The sequence below is a fragment of the Oncorhynchus mykiss genome, chromosome 12 (genome assembly GCF_013265735.2).
Source record: "Oncorhynchus mykiss isolate Arlee chromosome 12, USDA_OmykA_1.1, whole genome shotgun sequence".
Taxonomy (NCBI): Eukaryota; Metazoa; Chordata; class Actinopteri; order Salmoniformes; family Salmonidae; genus Oncorhynchus; species Oncorhynchus mykiss.
This window is the reverse complement of record NC_048576.1, coordinates 21,753,841-21,774,433: the sequence shown is the minus strand read 5'-3', so window position 1 is coordinate 21,774,433 and position 20,593 is coordinate 21,753,841. Positions and strand designations below refer to the sequence as shown.

Here is a 20,593-nt window from a genome sequence, read left to right as displayed (position 1 = left end):
GCTGCCAACGGACTAATCTACAAATCACCTTGCATCATAAATAAAGACTAATTATCATTGGTAGATCAGTCAGTCACATTTTACCCATGATACATTGCGGTTTTGATCCTCTCGAACAACCGAGGTATAGTAAGAACTGGAGACTGCATCCAAGATGTTTTGGGGGAGTTTTTTTTATTTTTTTATTTTTATGCATTACACAAACATTGTACAAAACAATGTACAGATATCACACATAACAAAAACAATACAAATAATAAATACATCCAGAGAGACACAAAAAAAGTATATTATGCTATAGATAAGTTACATTTTGACATACTGTAGACACTTCTTTAATACTTTTGTCATTATATATTTTTGTTGTGTTATATAACATTTGAAATAAATTAGGAAATGTTTTAAAATATCACATTTGGTAATGCTCATAGGTTTATTTTATTTGTTTTATTTCACCTTTATTTAACCAGGTAGGCTAGTTGAGAACAAGTTCTCATTTGCAACTGTGACCTGGCCAAAATAAAGCAAAGCAGTTTGACACATACAACAACACAGAGTTACACATGGAATAAACAAACATACAATTAATAATACAGTAGAAAAATCTATATACAGCATGTATAAATGAGGTAGTATAAGAGACTTAAGGCAATAAATAGGCCATGGTGGCAAAGTAATTACAATACAGCAATTAAACACTGAAATGGTAGATGTGCAGAAGATGAATGTGCAAGTAGAGATACTGGGGTGCAAAGGAGCAAGATAAATAAATAAATACAGTATGGGGATGAGGTAGATTGGATGGGCTATTTACAGATGGGCTATGTACAGGTTTCATAGATCTGTGTGCTGCTCCGACAGCTGGTGCTTAAAGCTAGTGAGGGAGGTAAGAGTCTCCAGCTTCAGAGATTTTTGCAGTTCGTTTCAGTCATTGGCAGCAGAGAACTGGAAGGAGAGGCGGCCAAAGGAAGAATTGGCTTTGGGGGTGACCAGTGAGATATACCTGCTGGAGCGCTTGCTACGGGTGGGTGCTGCTATGGTGATCAGTGAGCTGAGATAAGGCGGGGCTTTACCTAGCAGAGACTTGTAGATGACTTGGAGCCAGTGGGTTTGGCAACGAGTATGACGCGAGTTTACTGATCTTATCACTTATATAATTTTCATATTCATCCAAAATATTTCACTATGCAAACATTCACAAAATAAATGCTATATAGTCTCATTTTCCAATTCACAAAAGCCACATTCCTCTTCAGCATTAATTCAATATTTCGAAATAAGACTATTACAAGGAAAACATCTGTGAAGGGTCTTGTAAGAGACTTCTCTTACTTTATCAGTTATCAAATATTTATGTGGATTAGTCCACTCACATTGCCATTTCACATCAAGATTCCCATTGAAAAAATGGCAGCAGTGGTAAGCTTCCTGTTAATAATTTCTCAGACTAAATTGTTGTTAAATTTCTGATGTAATGTCTTGATGCATTTCTACACTATCACTGTAATTTAGTGCATGTAATGAAACGCTTGATCGACCCTTCAGTAAAGTAAGGATTCTATTGGGATTAGCTTTCATTAAAATGTCATATTCCTTACACAACATAACAAAGTAATATTTGGCTAATAATTCATTGTAAGTATAAGGACTACCCTTATCATGTATAAGTTGATTAACCACGAATATGTTATTGGCAAACCAATTATGGATAAATATGGTTTTATTTCTATATGGTTTTATTTATTTTTCATTTCTATCTAATATCACTGTTTTTCCAAATAAAACATTTGTGTGGAGAGAAGTTGTGCTTGTATAACAAGGACCAGCACATTAGATCTTGTTTATGAAATGTTGCAAATTTTACAGGAAGTTTACGCACAGCATAAGGGCATTGAAGTAAAAAAAGAGGGAAACGAGGCGGTCTTCTGGTCAGACTCCGGAGACGGGCACACCGTGCACCACTCCCTAGCATTCTTCTTGCCAATGTCCAGTCTCTCGACAACAAGGTTGATGAAATCCGAGCAAGGGTAGCATTCCAGAGGGACATCAGAGACTGTAACGTTCTTTGCTTCACGGAAACGTGGCTCACTGGAGAGACTCTATCCGAAACGGTGCAGCCAACGGGTTTCTCCACGCATCGCGCAGACAGAAACAAACATCTTTCTGGTAAGAAGAGGGGCGGAGGCGTATGCCTTATGACTAACGTGACATGGTGTGATGAAAGAAACATACAGGAACTCAAATCCTTCTGTTCACCTGATTTAGAATTCCTCACAATCAAATGTAGACCGCATTACCTACCAAGAGAATTCTCTTCGATTATAATCACAGCCGTATATATCCCCCCCCCAAGCAGACACATCGATGGCTCTGAACGATTTGATTTGATTTGATTTGATTTGAAGTAAAAAATTAAGCCACCCAATTTTCTGGAGAAAAAAAAGTGGTATTATATTCCAAAACTGTAAGGTTTTTTGAGATACCTCTAAATACAATTCACTTTTGCAGTCGGTTAAACAGTCTAAAATCTAAAACATTATTTTTCCAAATGAAATTGAATAATAATTTGTGGAGAGTGGTACATGTAGACTGTGAATCTCTAAAGATGTAAAAAGATAAGATTCTCGAGATAAACCCTTTGCCTTTGACAGACTCTATCATGAAGAGATAAATCTCTTGGCAACCATAAATAACATTTATTTTTTATAAATTCAATTAAGGGATTTACATAAATGTATTTCATTTCATTAGTATTTTGGGTCATTTTGACACCTTAGTAGGTTACAACATCTTTGACAGAAATCTCACATATTATAGGACTCACTGCATCTTTAAGTGCAAAAATGTACATTTTGCAATATTCAATACCAAACCTGACACTTCAGAGAAAAGCTCTACTGTTGTAGGGCTACTGGAACCTGATTTTAATTTATTAAAAAAAACAGGGTTGTATTGTCAGCTAACTGGGAAATCTTCACCTCATTATCACACACAATAATTCCTTCAAAATGACATTTGGTGACCATTGAATAAATAATTTGTGATACTAATAGGAATAAAAATGGTGATGCTGGACAGCACAGACAAATCCCTTAAGGAATATCAAATCTAGGTGAGGATCCACAGGAAAGTTTAACATAACTTTTACCACCATTATAAAGAGTTTTAATTGTGTTGATAAAAAAGACCACATTTTAAATAGTGCAATGCATCAAAAATAAACTCATGACTAACAGTATCAAATGTTTTTTTGAAATCCCAAAATAGAATAACAGGATTGTCATCTAATACAGTGCATTCAGGAAGTGTTCAGGCGCCTTCCCTTTTTCCATATGTTGTTATGTTACAGCCTTATTCTAAAATTGATTAAATAAAACAATTTCCTCATCAATCGACACACAATACCCCATCATGACATTTTTGCAAATATATATTTAAAATATAAAACAGAAATAACTTATTTACATAACTATTCAGACCTTTTGCTATGAGACTCGAAATTGAGCATAGGTGCATCCTGTTTCCATTGATCATCCTTGAGATGTTTCTACAACTTGATTGGAGTCCACCTTTGGTAAACGCAATTGATTGGACATGATTTAGAAAGGCACACACCGGTCTATATAAGGTCTCACAGTTGACAGTGCATCTCAGAGCAAAAACCAAGTCATGAGGTCAAAATAATTGTCCATAGAGCTCCGAGACAGGATTGTGTAGAGGCAGAGATCTGGGGAAGGGTAACGAAAACATTTCTGCAGCATTGAAGATCCCAAAGAACACGGTGCCCTCCACTCTTAAATGGAAGAAGTTTGGAACCACCAAGACTCTTCCTAGAGCTGGCCACCCGGTTAAACTGAGCAATCAGAGAAGAAGGGCCTTGGTCAGGGAGGTGGTCACTCTGATGGTCACTCTGACAAAGCTCCAGAGTTCCTCCCATCTCCTCTGTGGAGATGGGAGAACCTTCTAGAAGGACCAATCAGGCCTTTATGGTAGTGTGGCCAGACGGAAGCCACTCCTCAGTAAAAGTCACCTAAAGGACTCTCATACCATGAGAATAAGATTCTCTGGTCTGATGAAACCAAGATTGAACTCTCTGGCCTGAATGCCAAGCATCATGTCTGAAAGAAACATGGCACCATCCCTACAGTGAAACATGGTGGTGGCAGCATCATGCTGTGGGGATGTTTTTTAGCGGCAATGACTGGGAGACAATTCAGGATCGAGGGAAAGATGAATGGAGCAAAGTACAGAAAGATCATTGATGAAAACCTGCTCCAGAGCGCTCAGGACCTCAGACAGAGGCAAAGGTTGACCTTCAAACAGAAAAATGACCCTAAGCACACAGCCAAGACAACGCAGGAGTGACTTCGGGACAAGTCTCTGAATGTCCTTGAGTGGCCCAGCCAGAGCACGGACTTGAACTCAATCAAACATCTCTTGAGAGACCTGAAAATAGATGTGCAGCAATGCTCCCCATCCAACCTGACAGAGTTTGAGAGGATCGGCAGAGAAGAATGGGAGAAACCCCCCAAATGGGGTATAGTGTGTAGATTGATGACAGAAAAAAACACAATTTAATCACTTTTAGATTAAGGCTGTAACGTTACAAAATGTGGAAAAAGTCAAGGGGTCTGAATACTTTCCTAATGCACTGTACATACAAATGCTCAGACCACACATTGAAAACATAACATTACAGCAAGACCTGTGCTCAAATAGCCTCTCAATATTTGTCTTTGTCAAACGTGAGAGTTTACCTTAAGCACTTTTCCATAAAAACATGAAAAATAAAAGACTCACCTTCTGTGTTAGTGTGAAGTGACAGCATCTATAACAGCCTACTGAGAGTGTTCCCTCAGTTTACACCCTTGCCTTTTGACCAATGGCTCACTTTTTCTTTCTTTCTTTCTTTATTTGTCACAACTGCATCACGGAATGGGGAAGGGGATCCTAGATGTGGGCTTCCACATCACACGCTTTGAATGTTCAGCACCATGGAGAGCACTACTAATATTATTTCGCATTATTTTCAGACAGCTGGGGGGCTATAATTAAAACGTGACCAATATCACTCTCCTGTGTTAACCTCAGGAGATGAAATACACCTGCAAGGTTAGTTTGTTTTGTGTGTATCTTTAGATTTTCTGACATGAAAGGTAACGGTCTCCTACCTCGAAAATGTACTCTCCACTGTCACATAACTCATATATACATAACACATACGTTCTTTTGTTTTTCTAACACAATATCATTCCTTATGGTTAATTAGCTACTACCCTGTGTTTGCCTTTAGGGCTCATGCCTAACCTTTAGATATATTTGCTGAATATTTCTACACTAAAAATGTGATATATTTGAATATTATATAAAACTCCATGCACTTTTCTGTCATTCACTGGGATCAGTCCAAAAGCTCCTCCCACACTGTCATGCGCATGATAAGGGTATTCGCTCGCACTCTTCCAGACTGCGTCATTTCAGACAAACAGCGAACATGGCGGGTCTAGTTGCAAAGAAGTGTATCACCCCGCTTGTTGTGATGAGAAGGATCACTTCCCCGGAATATACGGTCCAAGCCGCCTACCACAAGAAGGTAAAATAACCTGTATAGCTAGCTATGTTTGATGGCTGATAAATTAAACCACGTGTCCCTGTTTAGGTCGTAAACTCGTTAAATGTGAATTCCCTGCAAGCTTGTTTTGACAACGAACCTAAGCTAACGTTAGCTAGTTGCTAAAAGTACATTTGGCATTGATTATCTAGTTATGTATTTGTTTCTCTGAGAGTATCTAGATGAAATATATTTTAAAGTAGAGGTCGAAGTAGCTAGCTTAGTTAACAACATGCGTCACATGCCTTGACTAGTTCTATAGCGTACATCTAGCTAGCTAACATGTTAGATAATGTTCTTTCTAAAAATGCTATTTTTCCGCCAATCTAATTTTAATCTCCAGCTCTGTCTCGGTTGATGCAGGTTTTACTGATGTAGCTAGTTATACCTGAAGGTTAATCTGTTTCTTCCTAAACTGTTTTAGCTAATTCCTTAAATTAGCTGTTTGGTAACACTAACGTCAGTTACGCTACAGGTGTCAGTCAAATCTCTGAAGCAGCATAGCGGTAGCACCAGTGTACTACCTGCGATGGCAATACGCAGTTTCATTGATTCTGGATTTTTCTACAGAACGTGTGAAATAAGATCATATTTCCACAGTAACTCTCGGTTTTTGTTGAACCTGTATTATATACATGTGTTAAAGAACACAATAACCTATTAATTATGCCATCTGTTTGGTTGAATTGTCCATTTGGATTTAGGCGAACATTTCATCACTCATTCTGAACATGTATGACTGTCGTGTAAGCCATCTTTGGCCAAAAGGAACATGAGCTTGTTAATTTAAGGCTGCTCCCACAGTTATGAGATTTAGGCTAGTCAATAAAACAACCGTTATCACTACCAACTGGCCACTAACAAACTCACCAAATATTTAGGCTCTTTAGACACACAGCATTTTTCAATAATGCAGAGAATGACCTGCATCACGGTGATTACGTCTGGGGGAGGGAGGTTGCAGCAAGAAGTGCTACTGTTGTGGACAGTGGAGTCCTGTCCTAATCTGTTTATTTTAATTTCCCTTACATAATGTTGAAACTGCCCATTGCATAACGGGAGTGCAACAGCCCTCTCAGCCTTGAGCCTGCTTTTTTGGGAGACAATTGGAATTCATTTAAGGATGATATTATGTGAATGTTTGTAGCTATGCACAGGGGATATTACCTAGATGGGGTCATTTATAAACTTGAGTTAAGTAATAAAATGTTTTTGTCTCCTTGTTGCCATGTTTAGGTAGTGGACCACTATGAGAACCCAAGGAATGTTGGATCCCTGGACAAGACCTCCAAGAATGTGGGGACAGGCTTGGTGGGAGCCCCAGCTTGTGGAGATGTGATGAAGCTTCAGGTACGTTGGTCCCCTGTCCTCATTACTTCCTGTCTCACCATGGCATCCTCTGCTGACCTTGGATTTTGAATGAGGTCACAATGTCTTGGTTGTGTTCCAAAGAAGCAGATGACCCAGATGGGACTTAGCAAGAAGCAGCAGGCTCTATTTATTTAGTTACAAAGTGTATGTATTTTGTAATGTTACGGAATTGTTTATTCAGTTATGTGGACAAAAGACAGTTGCATAAAGTGACTAATCTCCTATCTACAGATTGAGGTGGACGATCAGGGGAAGATTGTGGATGCCAGGTTCAAGACGTTTGGCTGCGGCTCAGCCATTGCCTCCAGCTCCCTGGTAACAGAGTGGGTGAAGGGCAAATCCGTGAGTGAACATTCTGCATCCATGACAATTCCCCTGCTTCCTGTGTTACTGTTCTGTTGCTCTGTTTTCAATTTCTCAATTCAACAGTCATTTCCACCACACTGTTGTTTTTTCCTTTCATTACATGGTTGGATCAAGTTTATTTCTTGGTTGGTGAAATGTTTCCCTCTTTTTGGCTTTCAGATTAACGAAGCACTGACAATAAAGAACACTGACATTGCCAAAGAGCTCAGTCTTCCACCTGTCAAACTTCACTGCTCCAGTAAGCTCTTATTTCAGTCTGATATATAATACTGTTCTGCCCTGTCTAACAAGCTGAATTTCTAAACCATACATGACTTTTTAATCTATTTTACAACCATGTGAAATTTTTGCCCCTTTCTCCAGTGCTGGCAGAGGATGCCATCAGAGCTGCTCTGAATGACTACCGTCTCAAACAGCAGGATGGCAAGATTGAGGCTGTCAAAGCCAGCAACTAAGGGAGGACTCTCTCTCTCGTAGTCCTGGACACCCTTGTCCTGCACCCTACTGCCAAGGAGACACTCAAATGTAGTCCTGGCTCCCTACTCCTCCATCCTTCTATATATGGGGCATCCTAAATGAGCCCAGGTTATGTCCACCCATACAACGTACATAGACAACACAGTATACACACCAGGCCCCTGTGGCATTCTGTGATTTCCCAGTCTACTCTGTAGCCTGTCACGTTAACGCACAATTTAAGGGCACTGATCGGGTGATTGGTACAAAGTAAGCCTTATTTTCAGGAGTGAGAAATGCAAAGTGAGCCGAGACAAGTTTGCTTTGTCTTTATTCGCTTTATTTTGTCATGGTTTTGTCATGGTTTGGGGGTATTTTCCATTGGGAAATGATTATGGATGCTGTGGTGAAGTATTGAATAAGATTTCTAAAGGTGTCCCATCAACACCCATGTAGCACAAATGTTTTGAAGGCAATGAGGAAATGCAGTGCAGGAGATATAAAATGACAGCAAACTGTTAAGGTATCTATTTGGCTTCTTTTGTCACATTTCAGACTTCCTGGTTGTAATGCAAATTAATAAAGTAAGACGTGTACGTAGTATGTTATGTCTTTTTCTTTTTTTTGTCATGCAAGGTCTCTATAATCCGGTTAAGGTATTGTCTTTTGTTCTCAGCAGTGTGCAGACTACCAGAAATTAGAGCAATGCTTGTATTCTCCACTAGATGGCATCGTTGGCATACTTTATCCGGAGCCATGTAAATACATTGACTTCATCCATAAATGCAGATCATGGTTCTGCTTTTATCAAATACCAAACACAACACATTTTAGAATCTCTACTGTCTTCACAATTTCTACCATATTCAACCAAAGAAGACTGAAAATAAAGAAAGCAGCACTTCTACAACCATTTTTGGTATGTGTCTGGTCATGTTTTCAACCACACCACACACGACTAACCAGCCTGTATTGTAATGGCACAGTACGAGTAGAGTAGACTGCTATGTTTGGTGCTTTCCCAAGTTCTTTCACAGGACCTGGTTCTGCAGCAGAGCAACGGTTGTCACTTAATTGGTCATTTCGGAGTTGCTACATCTACTTTTGGAATCTGCACTATGCAGAAATTGCTCTGCCATTTCCTGGTTGCTGAAATTGTAACAGTTTGCCTAATTTCACTTTGTGACGAAAGCAAATGTAGTGTAGAGAATCATTGTAACATCTAAACCGCTGTGAAATACGTTTCACGTAAGCAAAAATATTGTTTGAAGCTGTTGTACAAAACCGAAAGTCAAAGCCTCTAAAACTAACACAAGAACGGGAAGCATAGAACAGATCTGCTGCTTTTTAGACTTTCAATGAGAATGATACTTTAATTTCTGTGAATTTGCTCAGGTTGCCCAAAAAGTTACATATTACAGCTTTAAATGAATGATGCATATATATATATATATATAGCCATTGATTCTTGATGAATAGAACTTCTAAATACTTCATGAGCTTAGTTCAACTGTTGCGCCCCATCAAAACCCAAAATATACACTTGTTTATCTCCCAATGTTTGTAAATGTAAACATACTGTATAGCTTCAAAACATGGTTAAAATTATCAATTTGAGCTTATGGATGTCCAGTGCTTGTATCCATAGCTCTGTCTATGACTTTGAGTGGTTCTAGTTCTCTCAGCTCTTTACCAAAACCAATGGTGGTGTGATGGCTTTTTGAACTCCAGATTGGCCCTTTAATGGAAGTGTTTCAAGAGACAGGATAAACATTTGACTAACTACACACAGGTTTTATAATGTAAATATACCTCCCTTAATGTTGGAGACATACTGTCTGAGTTCAAGTTGTGGCAGATGCTGCACCATGAGGTGCTCATGGTGAACTTAACCTTTGTCTAAACATTAGACTGTTACCATGGTTACTCAGTCGCTGTAAAAAAAAAAATGCAATAGTCTCTAAAAGCTTGATAATGCTTCTATGTGGATATTTTGTATCAGATTATCTCTGACATAAGGACAAAATCGGTGGACAAGAAGTACATTTAATTAAAGTGTGTTCAACATTCTGACTTGTAATGGGACTGTTCGGGAATGCTGAGCCTACATGTTAAAGAGGAGTGTGTAAGTATTTAACTCTGGGATTCTAAAATAGGCTAACTTGCCCTGTACTTATCCATATTTGTTCTTCAAGAAAAAGCAACCTCAAATTGCCCTGAAAATGATCTCTAACCTAGGATAAACACCTCACTAACCTATCAAAGAATGGAAGAGGGAGAAAAACAAGATGCAGCACCATTACTTTGGCCATTGTACAAATAAAAACACAGAAACATCAAACAAGACAGCATATATAGGGGTGTATGGTCAGGTTTCATAGTGTTAACCCTTTAGAGAGACACATTGAAAGATGGCAGGTTACATAGTGTTGTACTTTTAGGGAGACACATTGAAAGATGGCAGGTTACATAGTGTTGTTCTTTTAGGGAGACATTGAAAGATGGCAGGTTACATAGTGTTGTTCTTTTAGAGAGAGATACATTGAAAGATGGCTACTGGGAAACAGAAGTAAATCAAGTATATGATTACATATAACTGAACAGACATAATTTGGTAAATCCAAAGAGCAGTAAACAAAGCTGACAGGTTTGCCTTAAAGATTGTCACTCATGCAAAATTGGTCCAAACCATTGAGATCAAACATAGTGTCGAGAGCATAGCAAAAGTGCTGTTTTCTCTCCAGTGATCAACGGAATAGACAGTGTGACAGTGGAGTCCTCTTGCCTGTCCTTTTCCTGCTGAGCCTGTGAGTGCCCTTGGCCAGATGGAGACTCAGCTCATGTGAATGACTCATCATCCTTTTTTAGGCCTGTCTGTTCCGGAAAGATTTCTGACTGCTCAAGGCAGCTGCTATGTTGGGCTTCATTGACTGAGAGCTGGCATACCTCCTCCTCACTCAGCTCTGGTGGATTTGATGGCTGATTGTCTTTCTCTATTATTTCTCCCACAGCCTGAACATTCACCTCATGACTTTTCTCTGCTGCTGCAGATATCTGTGTGGGGTCTTTTCCCTCTTGCTCTCCCAGGGGAGGCTTGGAGAGAGTACGGAGGTTCTTGGCTGCCTTCATGATGTCATGATGGAGCTTCTTGCTGGAGTCCACTGGCTCAGCCTGCTGCCGGTTGGAGGGTTTCTCTGGCAACTCGTTGAAAAGCTTGGTACCTCCGGTCTTGTCCCTCTGGTCCACGTACATCTTAGAGGGGAAGGACGAGGGGTAGTAGGCATTGATCTTTCGTTTGCGGCTCATGATGCAAGCACAGCAGAGGATGAGGAAGATAGTGATGAAGAGTGTGAAGAAAACTAGGATGAGGAACAGGTTATCCTGCAGGAAGTGAACCATTTGCCTGAGCAATAAGTGCTCTACGTGGGTGGAGCCATGTGAGGTGGTTGAGGACTCCAAGGCAGGGCCACTGGTGGCAGGTGGGGAAGGGGTGTCAATGAGGCTGTCTAGCTCCTCCCCCTCTGCACTTCCCTCCAATGAAATGTTGAAAGGGAGGGGTGTGGCCAGACTGGGGCTGCTGGACCACAGCGTCACCAACAGACCAATCAGATTAAGTGCCATGAGGAACGTCATCTCCTATAGGACCTGCAGAAAACAAAACAAGAACATACAGTGTCAGTGTGGCTGTTGTCAAATTGCATTTCCACTGTTATTAAATTGCACAGATTTTGATCGACAGGTGTTTCGATTCATATAGCTGTTCTTGTGTCTAACATTGACAGCTAACATCTAGAGTTTTTTTGTGAGTGTTGCACAATACGTTGTAAAGGCTTCACTCATCAACAATGAATGAAAATGCCTTCTGAGTCATTTCTATTCTTGATAGAATGTCTATAGCTGTAGATGGCATTTTAAGACCCAGATAGCAGCTGAGAGCTGATGAAAGGCAGGCAGAATTTAAGGTCTGAATTCCAATCATAGCATGTCACACACAGGCACACACACAATGCACACATGACTTGCACACACACAGACATATGCACACAAAGGCCTGAATTCAATCAGTTTTGCCTTAACCCACAGTAACCACAAACTGTTTTTGTTTTTGTTAAGTCGATCTCGGAGGTGTAACTGCGTTGGAGCTGTCAAATCGGTGAGCAGCTCCTTTTCATGCTGGTTCCCAGAAATACATCATGACCCTCTTATTTCCCTGAAATTAAATGTTGCTTAAAGCAATAAACTAAACAGCCCTGCACAGTGTATGGTAGCAATAAAAGGAAGGGCCTCCTTTTAATTTCGCAATGACAGAGAATAGCCAAACTTTAAACTAACTGAACATTGCAGATAGAAATGTCATTAATAGAGCTGTCATGAATCCTTACTCAACATGTCAGAGAGGCAGGTCTGCTCTACACAATATATTTATATCTGAACATTCCACAATTGTGCCCTGCTGAATGTGACCCAGGAGTTGACTGCTGGCCTGGTCCTTGTAAATCATCCCAGCCGACCCACTCCTTCCCCCCCATTTTTCCACTCCATCTGTGTGCAAGTTGGGCCACATGAACCATTGCACTCTTCAGGAAGGGGGGGGTGGGAGTTCCTTTATAATGTATCACCCATTCACTTGGTGGGTGTTGGGCCAGTAACTAAATGGTTGCTGGATCGAATCTCCGAGCTGACAAGGTAAAAATGAGCAAGGCAGTTAACCCACTGTTCCCGGGCGTGGATGTCGATTAAGGCCGCCCCGCACCTCTCTGATTCAGAGGAATGCATTCAGTTGTACAACTGACTGGGTATCCCCCTTTCCCTCAGTGTATACTTTCACACACATACACACATTCACGGATGCGTGCACACACATAATGGTTACAGAGGAATTAGTCCCTATGGATGACCAGACATTTTTGAACAGTCCTATATTTAGCACAGCCATTGTGTCGAATATCAATGGCGTACAAACATTTTAAAATGACTGAATAATGCAAGACTTAGTCCGACTTCAAGTTATACCTTCTTTCAAAAATAAAATCTCTGTTCACCACACATTTATCTGAACAAGCTCATTCAAATATGGGAAACCCATTCGGATTCAGAGAACCTATTGGAGAACTCTATTGGCGAGCTGCTAGCCTGGAGACATAAGTCATGATGCTGTCACGGTAGCTAAACTGCACTGCAATCATGTGAGGTAATATCTGTCCACTAAAGTTAACTCATGTTTGATAAGAACGTTATTTCTCTTTTGGAAATAAACCCTATGGGGTAAAATGTACAGTAAAGAAAGAAGAATAAAATAAAGTGAATAAATGAAAGTGTCTGTACTCACCATCCACAGAAGTGGTCACACACAGAAAAGGCTCCTCTAGAACTGTGGATGCTTTAGAGTTTGAGGAAAATGGATGGGAAAATGAACTGAGAGGATGGGAAAACGTGCCTGACTCACCTCCTCCAACAGTAATTCTACAGTTTCAGATTTCAGACTGGAGGTTTCTCTGATTGGCACAGAAAAAAATAAAACGTAAAGTTCTTTGCCATCGGGACAAATCCCTCCTTCCCCCTCTCCTCTCCTTTCCTCCCTTCCTCCCTCTCTGGCTGCCTTGCTTCCCAGAAAAGGACTGGGCTCCTTGGCTCCACACAGATTGTTCTTGTTAGGCAGTATTCTAATGTGATGGGGGGGCAGGGCCTAGGGGCTCGGATCAACTCGGCTCTCCGGTCCCTGTTCTGGATGCTCAAGGCCAGAGTCAACACTGCAGCAGGCTGGCTGAGCTCAGAGTGAGGAGACAATCACCACTCTGGGTTTTAACTGGGGAATAGACAGAGACTCGACTAACCACAGACATGTTATTGGATAAATTGTTTGTCACTTGGCTTGCCCCCTCTGTCTTCTTACATGCACTTAACCCCCTGAAACATTTTGGGCCTCCTTAACAATAACTCTGTCAAGGCCTTTCGGAATGTATTGAATTCACTTGCACTTACTCTGTCCCATACCTTACTCTGTCACATACCTTACTCTGTCACATACCTTACTCTGTCCCATACCTTACTCTGTCACATACCTTACTCTGTCACATACTGTACCTTATTCACTCTCCCATATTATACTCATTCTACTCACCGAAGCTATACTTTTAGGTTCTAGATAGGGGCTATCTATATCTAGAACCTATAACGGTTCTTTGGCTGTTCCCATAAGAGAACCCTTTGAAAAACCATTGTTGATTACAGGTAAAAATAACACTTTTGGTTACACTTTTCACAGAGGGTTCTACATGGAACCCAAAATGGTTCTACCTGGAACCAAAAAGGGTTATCCTATGCTGACAGCCAAAGAACCCTTTTGGAACCCTTTTTTCCAAGAGCATAGTGACGATCCCAAGTGGTTATAGTTATGGCTAAAGTTCTTTTGGACCCGACACTGTACCTCTGACACCCTGATGACACAGCAGACCAGCCACTTTAACAGACATGCAGCTCCACAGTGTGATTGTCTCTCACAGGAAGGGGGGCATTTTTTCTGTGTGGACATACCACCCATAACAGCCCAGTAAGAGGGTAGGGGGGTTGGGGCACGTGCCAAGGACCTTGCCAAAAACAATGAGCAGGGTGTTCTATTGATGGAATCGTTCTCAAAACAAGGGTCTGGGCGTACTGCCAAATTGCAGAATTACAGTGAGGATTTCTTCCAGGCGTTCAATCAGTCACTTACATGAACACAGAAATTGGTAATTACAAAAGCACAAACATGGCCTCCCGAGTGGAAGTGCAGTGCTAGCTGTGCCACTAGAGATCCTGGTTCGAGTCCAGGCTCTGTCGCAGCCCGCCGCGACCGGGAGACCCATGGGGCGGCGCACGATTGGCCCGTCGTCCGGGTTAGGTGAGGGTTTGGCCGGCCGGGATGTCCTTGTCCCATCACGCTCTAGCAACTCTTGTGATGGACTGGGAGCATGCACGCTGACATGGTCGCCAGGTGTACGGTGTTTCCTCCGACACATTGGTGTGGCTGGCTTCTGGGTGAAACGGGCATTGTGTCAAGAAGCAGCGCGGCTTGGCTGGGTCATGTTTCGGAGGATGCACGGCTCTTGACCTTCACCTCTTGTGAGTCCATATGGGAGTTGCAGCGATGGGACAAGACTGTAACTACCAATTGGATACCATGAAATTGTGGTTGAAAAAGGGTTAAAAAGAAAAGCACAAACATAAAAATGGCCATTACAATAGTTAAACATGCTCAATGTGTAGCCACAATTGAGAGAGAAAGAGCTAGCAAGCAAGAGTGAGAAAGTGTGTGTGTGTGTGTGTGTGTGTGTGTGTGTGAGTGAGTGTGTGCACACACAGAGAGAGATATTCATGTTAATAGAGTAAACACAGCTACAGCTCAGAATGTTTGAGATGATTCATCAAGACTGGCCAACCTTTATTTGGTCATAATGATAGTGAGGTGGTTACGGAGTACATACTCTAGTCTAGTCTCTGGTCTATGATTCCATTTGTCTTATATGCTCTGTCTACATCCCTCAGAGTCAGCTTTCCCTGGCATGAACATTTGATTCCAGTTTTATAATATACACCCTGTTGATTCGTATGAAGCATGTGGACTAAGATGCAAATCTCTGCTCCTGCAAAGAATGAACTTTGGTATTGATGCCAGAAAGGGGCCTTGAATGCATGTAAAAAAAATAAACCAGCCTTTTATTTGGTCTGCTTGTGTTATCTACTTATTATGAGTACATAGTAAAACAAAGGGAAATATTGGCGCATATTACAAACCATAGGGCATAGTTTTATAGTGACAAATCTAGAGGGTTCATGTTTGAAAAACTGAAATGTCATTGGACTTGAATCACCACAGACACAATCATTAGCCAGCTGCTCGTTGTTTAATATCACTTTGTCATTTCTTTACAGTTTCGTTATGATCTATTAATTTGTTCCAGTCCTTTGTGATCAATTTTCCGTTAAATTGTGGAGCCTCTTCATTGTGTTTGACTGGACTCTAGGAAACCTGTCCCTCTCTCACACGGAGGGAAAACCCCAAAAAGTCAAAAAGAAGTCAAACATCTGAGGGCTTGAAGGGGGTCTGGGATTAGCAATGATACTGTATCTTTGTATTATGACATATCATGGCAAGACAAGGACACAAGAAACATCTGCCGAACGTCTGGAACTGTCTACACAGACACTCAATACAGAAGGTTACAGACTTATTTAACACCCTGTAAAGGACATTTCATCACATCTCACATTCGCTTGACCCTGACCATATTTTGATATACTTCATACAGTCTATGTTTTGGCTCACTGTACATCAAGGCAGATGGTTTTGTTATCAAGACCTAACAAGTCTTCCAGAAGAACAAGCTTTTTTGCAGAAAACAAATAAATGAAATTGCTCACAAGGATACATATTTTCTGAAGCATGTAATAAAATAAAATAATGATGTTTTTTGTTTTTTTGTATCATGTATTTCCACAGAACGTTGAAGGCTATAAGATTCTGACCACATAGAGCTCTAAATATCCCCATCCACCCAGTGACCAAACGAACAGTGAGTCATCATAAGCAGTCTGGGTTTTCTTATAGCTCTATAAGTGTGTATGTGCAGGAACGATTCTCTTAAAAAATAACATGAACTTTACTTCCAGATCCATAAATCAATTGTAGAATCCTAAATCTCTCCAATAAACTGTCTGTGTAGCAAACCTTTTTTTTTTTTTACATCACTGTTCTCTTCCTATTAGGTGAACTTCATTATCAACAGAATCATGTCAGTGCAATGGTGCAAAAACTCAATCTCACTCAGAACTACTCAGAGGCTGCATTGGGTTGCGTTACGTTTGAGGATGATTGACCACCTGACTTCTCCAAACTTTGTCACTGCTGTTTGCTGTAAACATGTCACAATAAAGTAACGTATCATTGGTTCTCCATTTGTGGTTTCTGTCTCTTCCTCTACTGGTTGCAGTAGATGGATGTGCAGCGAGGCCCAACCAACAACTTCAAAGAGGACGCTAAAATATATTCTAAGAGCAACAGTTTGTATATTGACAGCAGTCGACCAGTCAGATGTACAATTCAAAGTCTCATCAATTGAAGAAAAGTGGTTGTTTAACCCAGAGTAAGTAGGCAAACTACAAAGGTTTTATACGCCCCCACAGTCTCTGTTTTTAATCCTTTCCCTTGATGAACTTTAAGATGGCTGCGATGACCATTAACCTTCAGGCCTGGAGTTGTGTACCCTGTGTAATTGGACCATATAGCACTTCACAGAGTCTGACACAGTCTGCATATCTACACTCTAGATTCGTTGCTCATTGTCTGGGAGGAAGCTGTGGAGGGTTACATCATCTCCCCCCTCCTCGTCACTATCCAACTCTGTTCCAGGCAGCAGGGCTCCGTTGCTCTTGGGGATGTGGGGTCTCCAATGGGAACCATTGTCATCATGGAGCAGGGCAGAGATACACACCATCTCAGTGCCCCGATTGTTTGTGCCCACTCTGTAGCGATGCTTCCTGGAGGAGTACTTGGTGCAGAGGATGATGCAGCTGACCATGAAGAAGGTGGCCACTGCAGCCAGGGAGGCAATGGCAATCAGACACTGGCTCACCAGACCATCCCGTCGGGTAGGAGAGCAGGGCAGACCCCCTCCCCCTGATGGATCTTTTTTAGAAGGTAACGTTGTCATGGTGGTCGTTGTCTTGGTGATCAAGATGGGGACCTTCTCTGTTATTATCTTGGGAATCAGGACCCCAGAAGAGGAGTTGGTAGAATTGTCAGAGGTTGAGATGGGTGGAAAAGTGGTTAAGAAAGTCTCATTGGTGGAGGATGAGAAATTGGTAGAGCTAGGCCCTGGGGTGGAGGATGAGACAATGGTAGAGCTAGGCCCTGGGGTGGAGGATGAGACAATGGTAGAGCTAGGCCCAGGGGTGGAGGATGAGACAATGGTAGAGCTAGGCCCTGGGGTGGAGGATGAGACAATGGTAGAGCTAGGCCCTGGGGTGGAGGATGAGACAATGGTAGAGCTAGGCCCTGGGGTGGAGGATGAGACAATGGTAGAGCTAGGTCCTGGGGTGGAGGATGAGACAATGGTAGAGCTAGGCCCTGGGGTGGAGGATGAGACAATGGTAGAGCTAGGCCCTGGGGTGGAGGTTGAGACATTGTTGGAGAAAGGTCCAGAGATGGAGGAGGGCCCAGTGGTGGAGGACACCTCAGATGTGGTGTTAAGTTCTGTGATGGAGGACCAGATGGTAGAGCTGGGAGTGGTGGTGGACAAGAGGTCAGATGTGCTAGATGGCCCATGGGAAGAGGACGTCTGGCTGGTGGGTTGGTTGGTGGTGAGGGGAGATGGGGTTGTACCTGATGAAGTGAGCATTGCTAAGGGAGAAAGGGTTGGACCCAAGCTGGTCATCATGGTTGCCTCTGAGGCGTTAACACCCACAGTAATGGCACCGCCTACCTCACGGGTACTGCTGTTGTACATCACCGTATGGGTTTCCACCATAGACGAACTGCTCTTTTGTGTTACTGCTGTAGCGATGCTCATGTTACTGCCTCTGTCTTCTGTGAGTGTGAAGTTCTGAGATCCCTCAGAATACAACAGAAACAGGCTCCATAACAGAACAGGATACACCTTGTTATACCATGACATCATGGTGCCAACTCTGAAATGAGAAATCAGTACACACATTACTGCTTGTATGTAGTATGCTATTGGATATCAAATTATATCCGAAGATCTGTTGCGATATGGCAGGGGCGTCAGGAACAAGACTATCAATGCTGACGTGGAATGCAACTAATGGATGTTTTAACTGGCCTAGGGAAACTGTTGTTTGTGACAAAGCGACATGCCACTGTGGGTGGTGACATCGTCAACATGTCATGGTGAAACATTATGTTACTCATAACTAGCACCACACCCACGCAACGGATGAAACAGGAACTCATAGGTATCATAGGCTTTATAATGAGACTTAAAGTATGTATTATTATTTACAAACAATTCTGGTAGCATCAATAAAATACAAATAATAATTTAAAGAATAAAACAAATCGGAGGCACCTCGAGAAAAGCAAAAATCTTCAAACTCTGGAACCAATGAAAAAGGCAGATTTTACACTCAGCATCCAGTATTCAAAACCTCTCTATTGTCCCAGGCACTTACTGTCAGTAATTCTGAAGTCTTACCTCACTGATGGGGAAGTGTAGTAGAAGTCGTGGAAGGATAGGAGGCTCAAATTGGTGATCCTGGAGTTAAGCACATGCTGGCATGCCTTGACGAGCTGATGGTAGAGGCACAACAGAGCTCTCTACCTGATATGAAGAAACAGGAAATGCGCACTGTTCTGCAGAAGTTACATTTTTCGCACTGACTCAAGTGTGAAACTGACAAGCCCAGAGGTTTGTTACCTTTCCCTGATTTGAAGTGGTTCAGGGGATAATCTGATTCAATTTATTTGTATTAATTCATTTTTATTTTTTATTTTAAGGGAAAACGTATTGAGACCTAGGTCTCTTTTACAAATGTGCCCTGTATATACAACGTAAATATACACATTATACCCAAACATATACAGATTAAAATACAAAAATACAGACATGGGAAGCACAAGTAAAACATCACAAATCACCCAGAAACCCTGTTACATTCCTCCAGAAAAAAGTCCCCAATCAATACATCAAATGTCCAAAATGGCACCAGAACATCAAGATTAAATGTTGTTTGTGCTCTAAGAATGTGAAACTCAGAGAACTACATTCAGCAGACATTTATCCACACAAAAGTAGATCATTCATTACATCCCAAAATCCACCCAAGTCACAGTCCATATCATACTTTGGAAATATCAAAGTTTCTCTCTCTCATATGATAGTTGAAGTGGGTTCGAAATGGAATTATCAACAGAAGTGTCTGAGGTGCTGAGTCATATTTAAGTGGAATGGGTGTGTCTCAGATATTTCCCTCTGTGGTAGACGCTAGATGTCTGGAGTCTAATAAGGAAGAACGTGTGGTGCTTGGGAGAGTTACACTGTAAACTACAGACCCCCTGTATCCAGCATCATTGCTGTGCAGTGTAAACTACAGACCTCCTCTAACCAGGCTCATTGCTGTGCAGTGGAAACTACAGACCTCCTGTAACCAGGCTCATTGCTGTGCAGTGTAAACTACAGACCTCCTGTAACCAGGCTCATTGCTGTGCGGTGGAAACTACAGACCTCCTGTAACCAGGCTCATTGCTGTGCAGTGTAAACTACAGACCTCCTGTAACCAGCATCATTGCTGTGCAGTGTAAACTACAGACCTCCTCTAACCAGGCTCATTGCTGTGCAGTGGAAACTACAGACCTCTTCTAACCAGGCTCATTGCTGTGCATTGCAAACTACAGACCTATAACCAGCATCATTGCTGTGCAGTGCAAACTACAGACCTCCTGTAACCAGCATCATTGCTGTGCAGTGTAAACTACAGACCTCCTCTAACCAGGCTCATTGCTGTGCAGTGTAAACTACAGACCTCCTCTAACCAGGCTCATTGCTGTGCAGTGCAAACTACAGACCTCCTCTAACCAGGCTCATTGCTGTGCAGTGTAAACTACAGACCTCCTGTAACCAGCATCATTGCTGTGCAGTGTAAACTACAGACCTCCTGTAACCAGCATCATTGCTGTGCAGTGCAAACTACAGACCTCCTCTAACCAGGCTCATTGCTGTGCAGTGCAAACTACAGACCTCCTGTAACCAGGCTCATTGCTGTGCAGTGCAAACTGCAGTCCTCCTCTAACCA

General features: G+C 41.7%; 3 protein-coding genes across 4 annotated transcripts; 1 reads left to right on the top strand and 2 right to left on the bottom strand.

Annotated features, from left to right (window-relative positions):
• Positions 1 to 5,475: 5,475 nt before the first annotated feature.
• On the top strand, positions 5,476 to 8,407 carry iscua (iron-sulfur cluster scaffold protein a). The gene is given in 5 exon segments (NM_001171861.2): positions 5,476 to 5,593; positions 6,848 to 6,961; positions 7,214 to 7,324; positions 7,508 to 7,586; positions 7,712 to 8,407. Coding segments are annotated over 5 exon segments (495 nt in total). The 5' UTR covers positions 5,476 to 5,494; the 3' UTR covers positions 7,804 to 8,407.
• Positions 8,194 to 13,553, bottom strand: LOC110537190 (transmembrane protein 119). Of its 2 annotated transcripts, none has more exons than XM_021623038.2 (2): positions 13,251 to 13,553; positions 8,194 to 11,449 (listed from the first exon to the last, which is right to left on the bottom strand). In XM_021623038.2, the coding sequence occupies exon 2, from the start codon at positions 11,435 to 11,437 to the stop codon at positions 10,643 to 10,645; it is 795 nt and encodes a 264-aa protein (XP_021478713.2). In that variant the 5' UTR covers positions 11,438 to 11,449; positions 13,251 to 13,553; the 3' UTR covers positions 8,194 to 10,642. The 2 variants fall into 2 exon arrangements, with proteins under 2 accessions (XP_021478713.2, XP_021478712.2); XM_021623037.2 differs by having other exon boundaries at positions 13,134 to 13,548.
• Positions 13,554 to 15,668: 2,115 nt separating this feature from the next.
• LOC110537189 (uncharacterized threonine-rich GPI-anchored glycoprotein PJ4664.02) lies at positions 15,669 to 19,140 on the bottom strand. Its single transcript, XM_021623036.2, has 2 exons — positions 18,997 to 19,140; positions 15,669 to 18,469 (listed from the first exon to the last, which is right to left on the bottom strand). The coding sequence occupies exon 2, from the start codon at positions 18,457 to 18,459 to the stop codon at positions 17,107 to 17,109; it is 1,353 nt and encodes a 450-aa protein (XP_021478711.2). The 5' UTR covers positions 18,460 to 18,469; positions 18,997 to 19,140; the 3' UTR covers positions 15,669 to 17,106.
• Between the last annotated feature and the right edge of the window lie 1,453 nt (positions 19,141 to 20,593).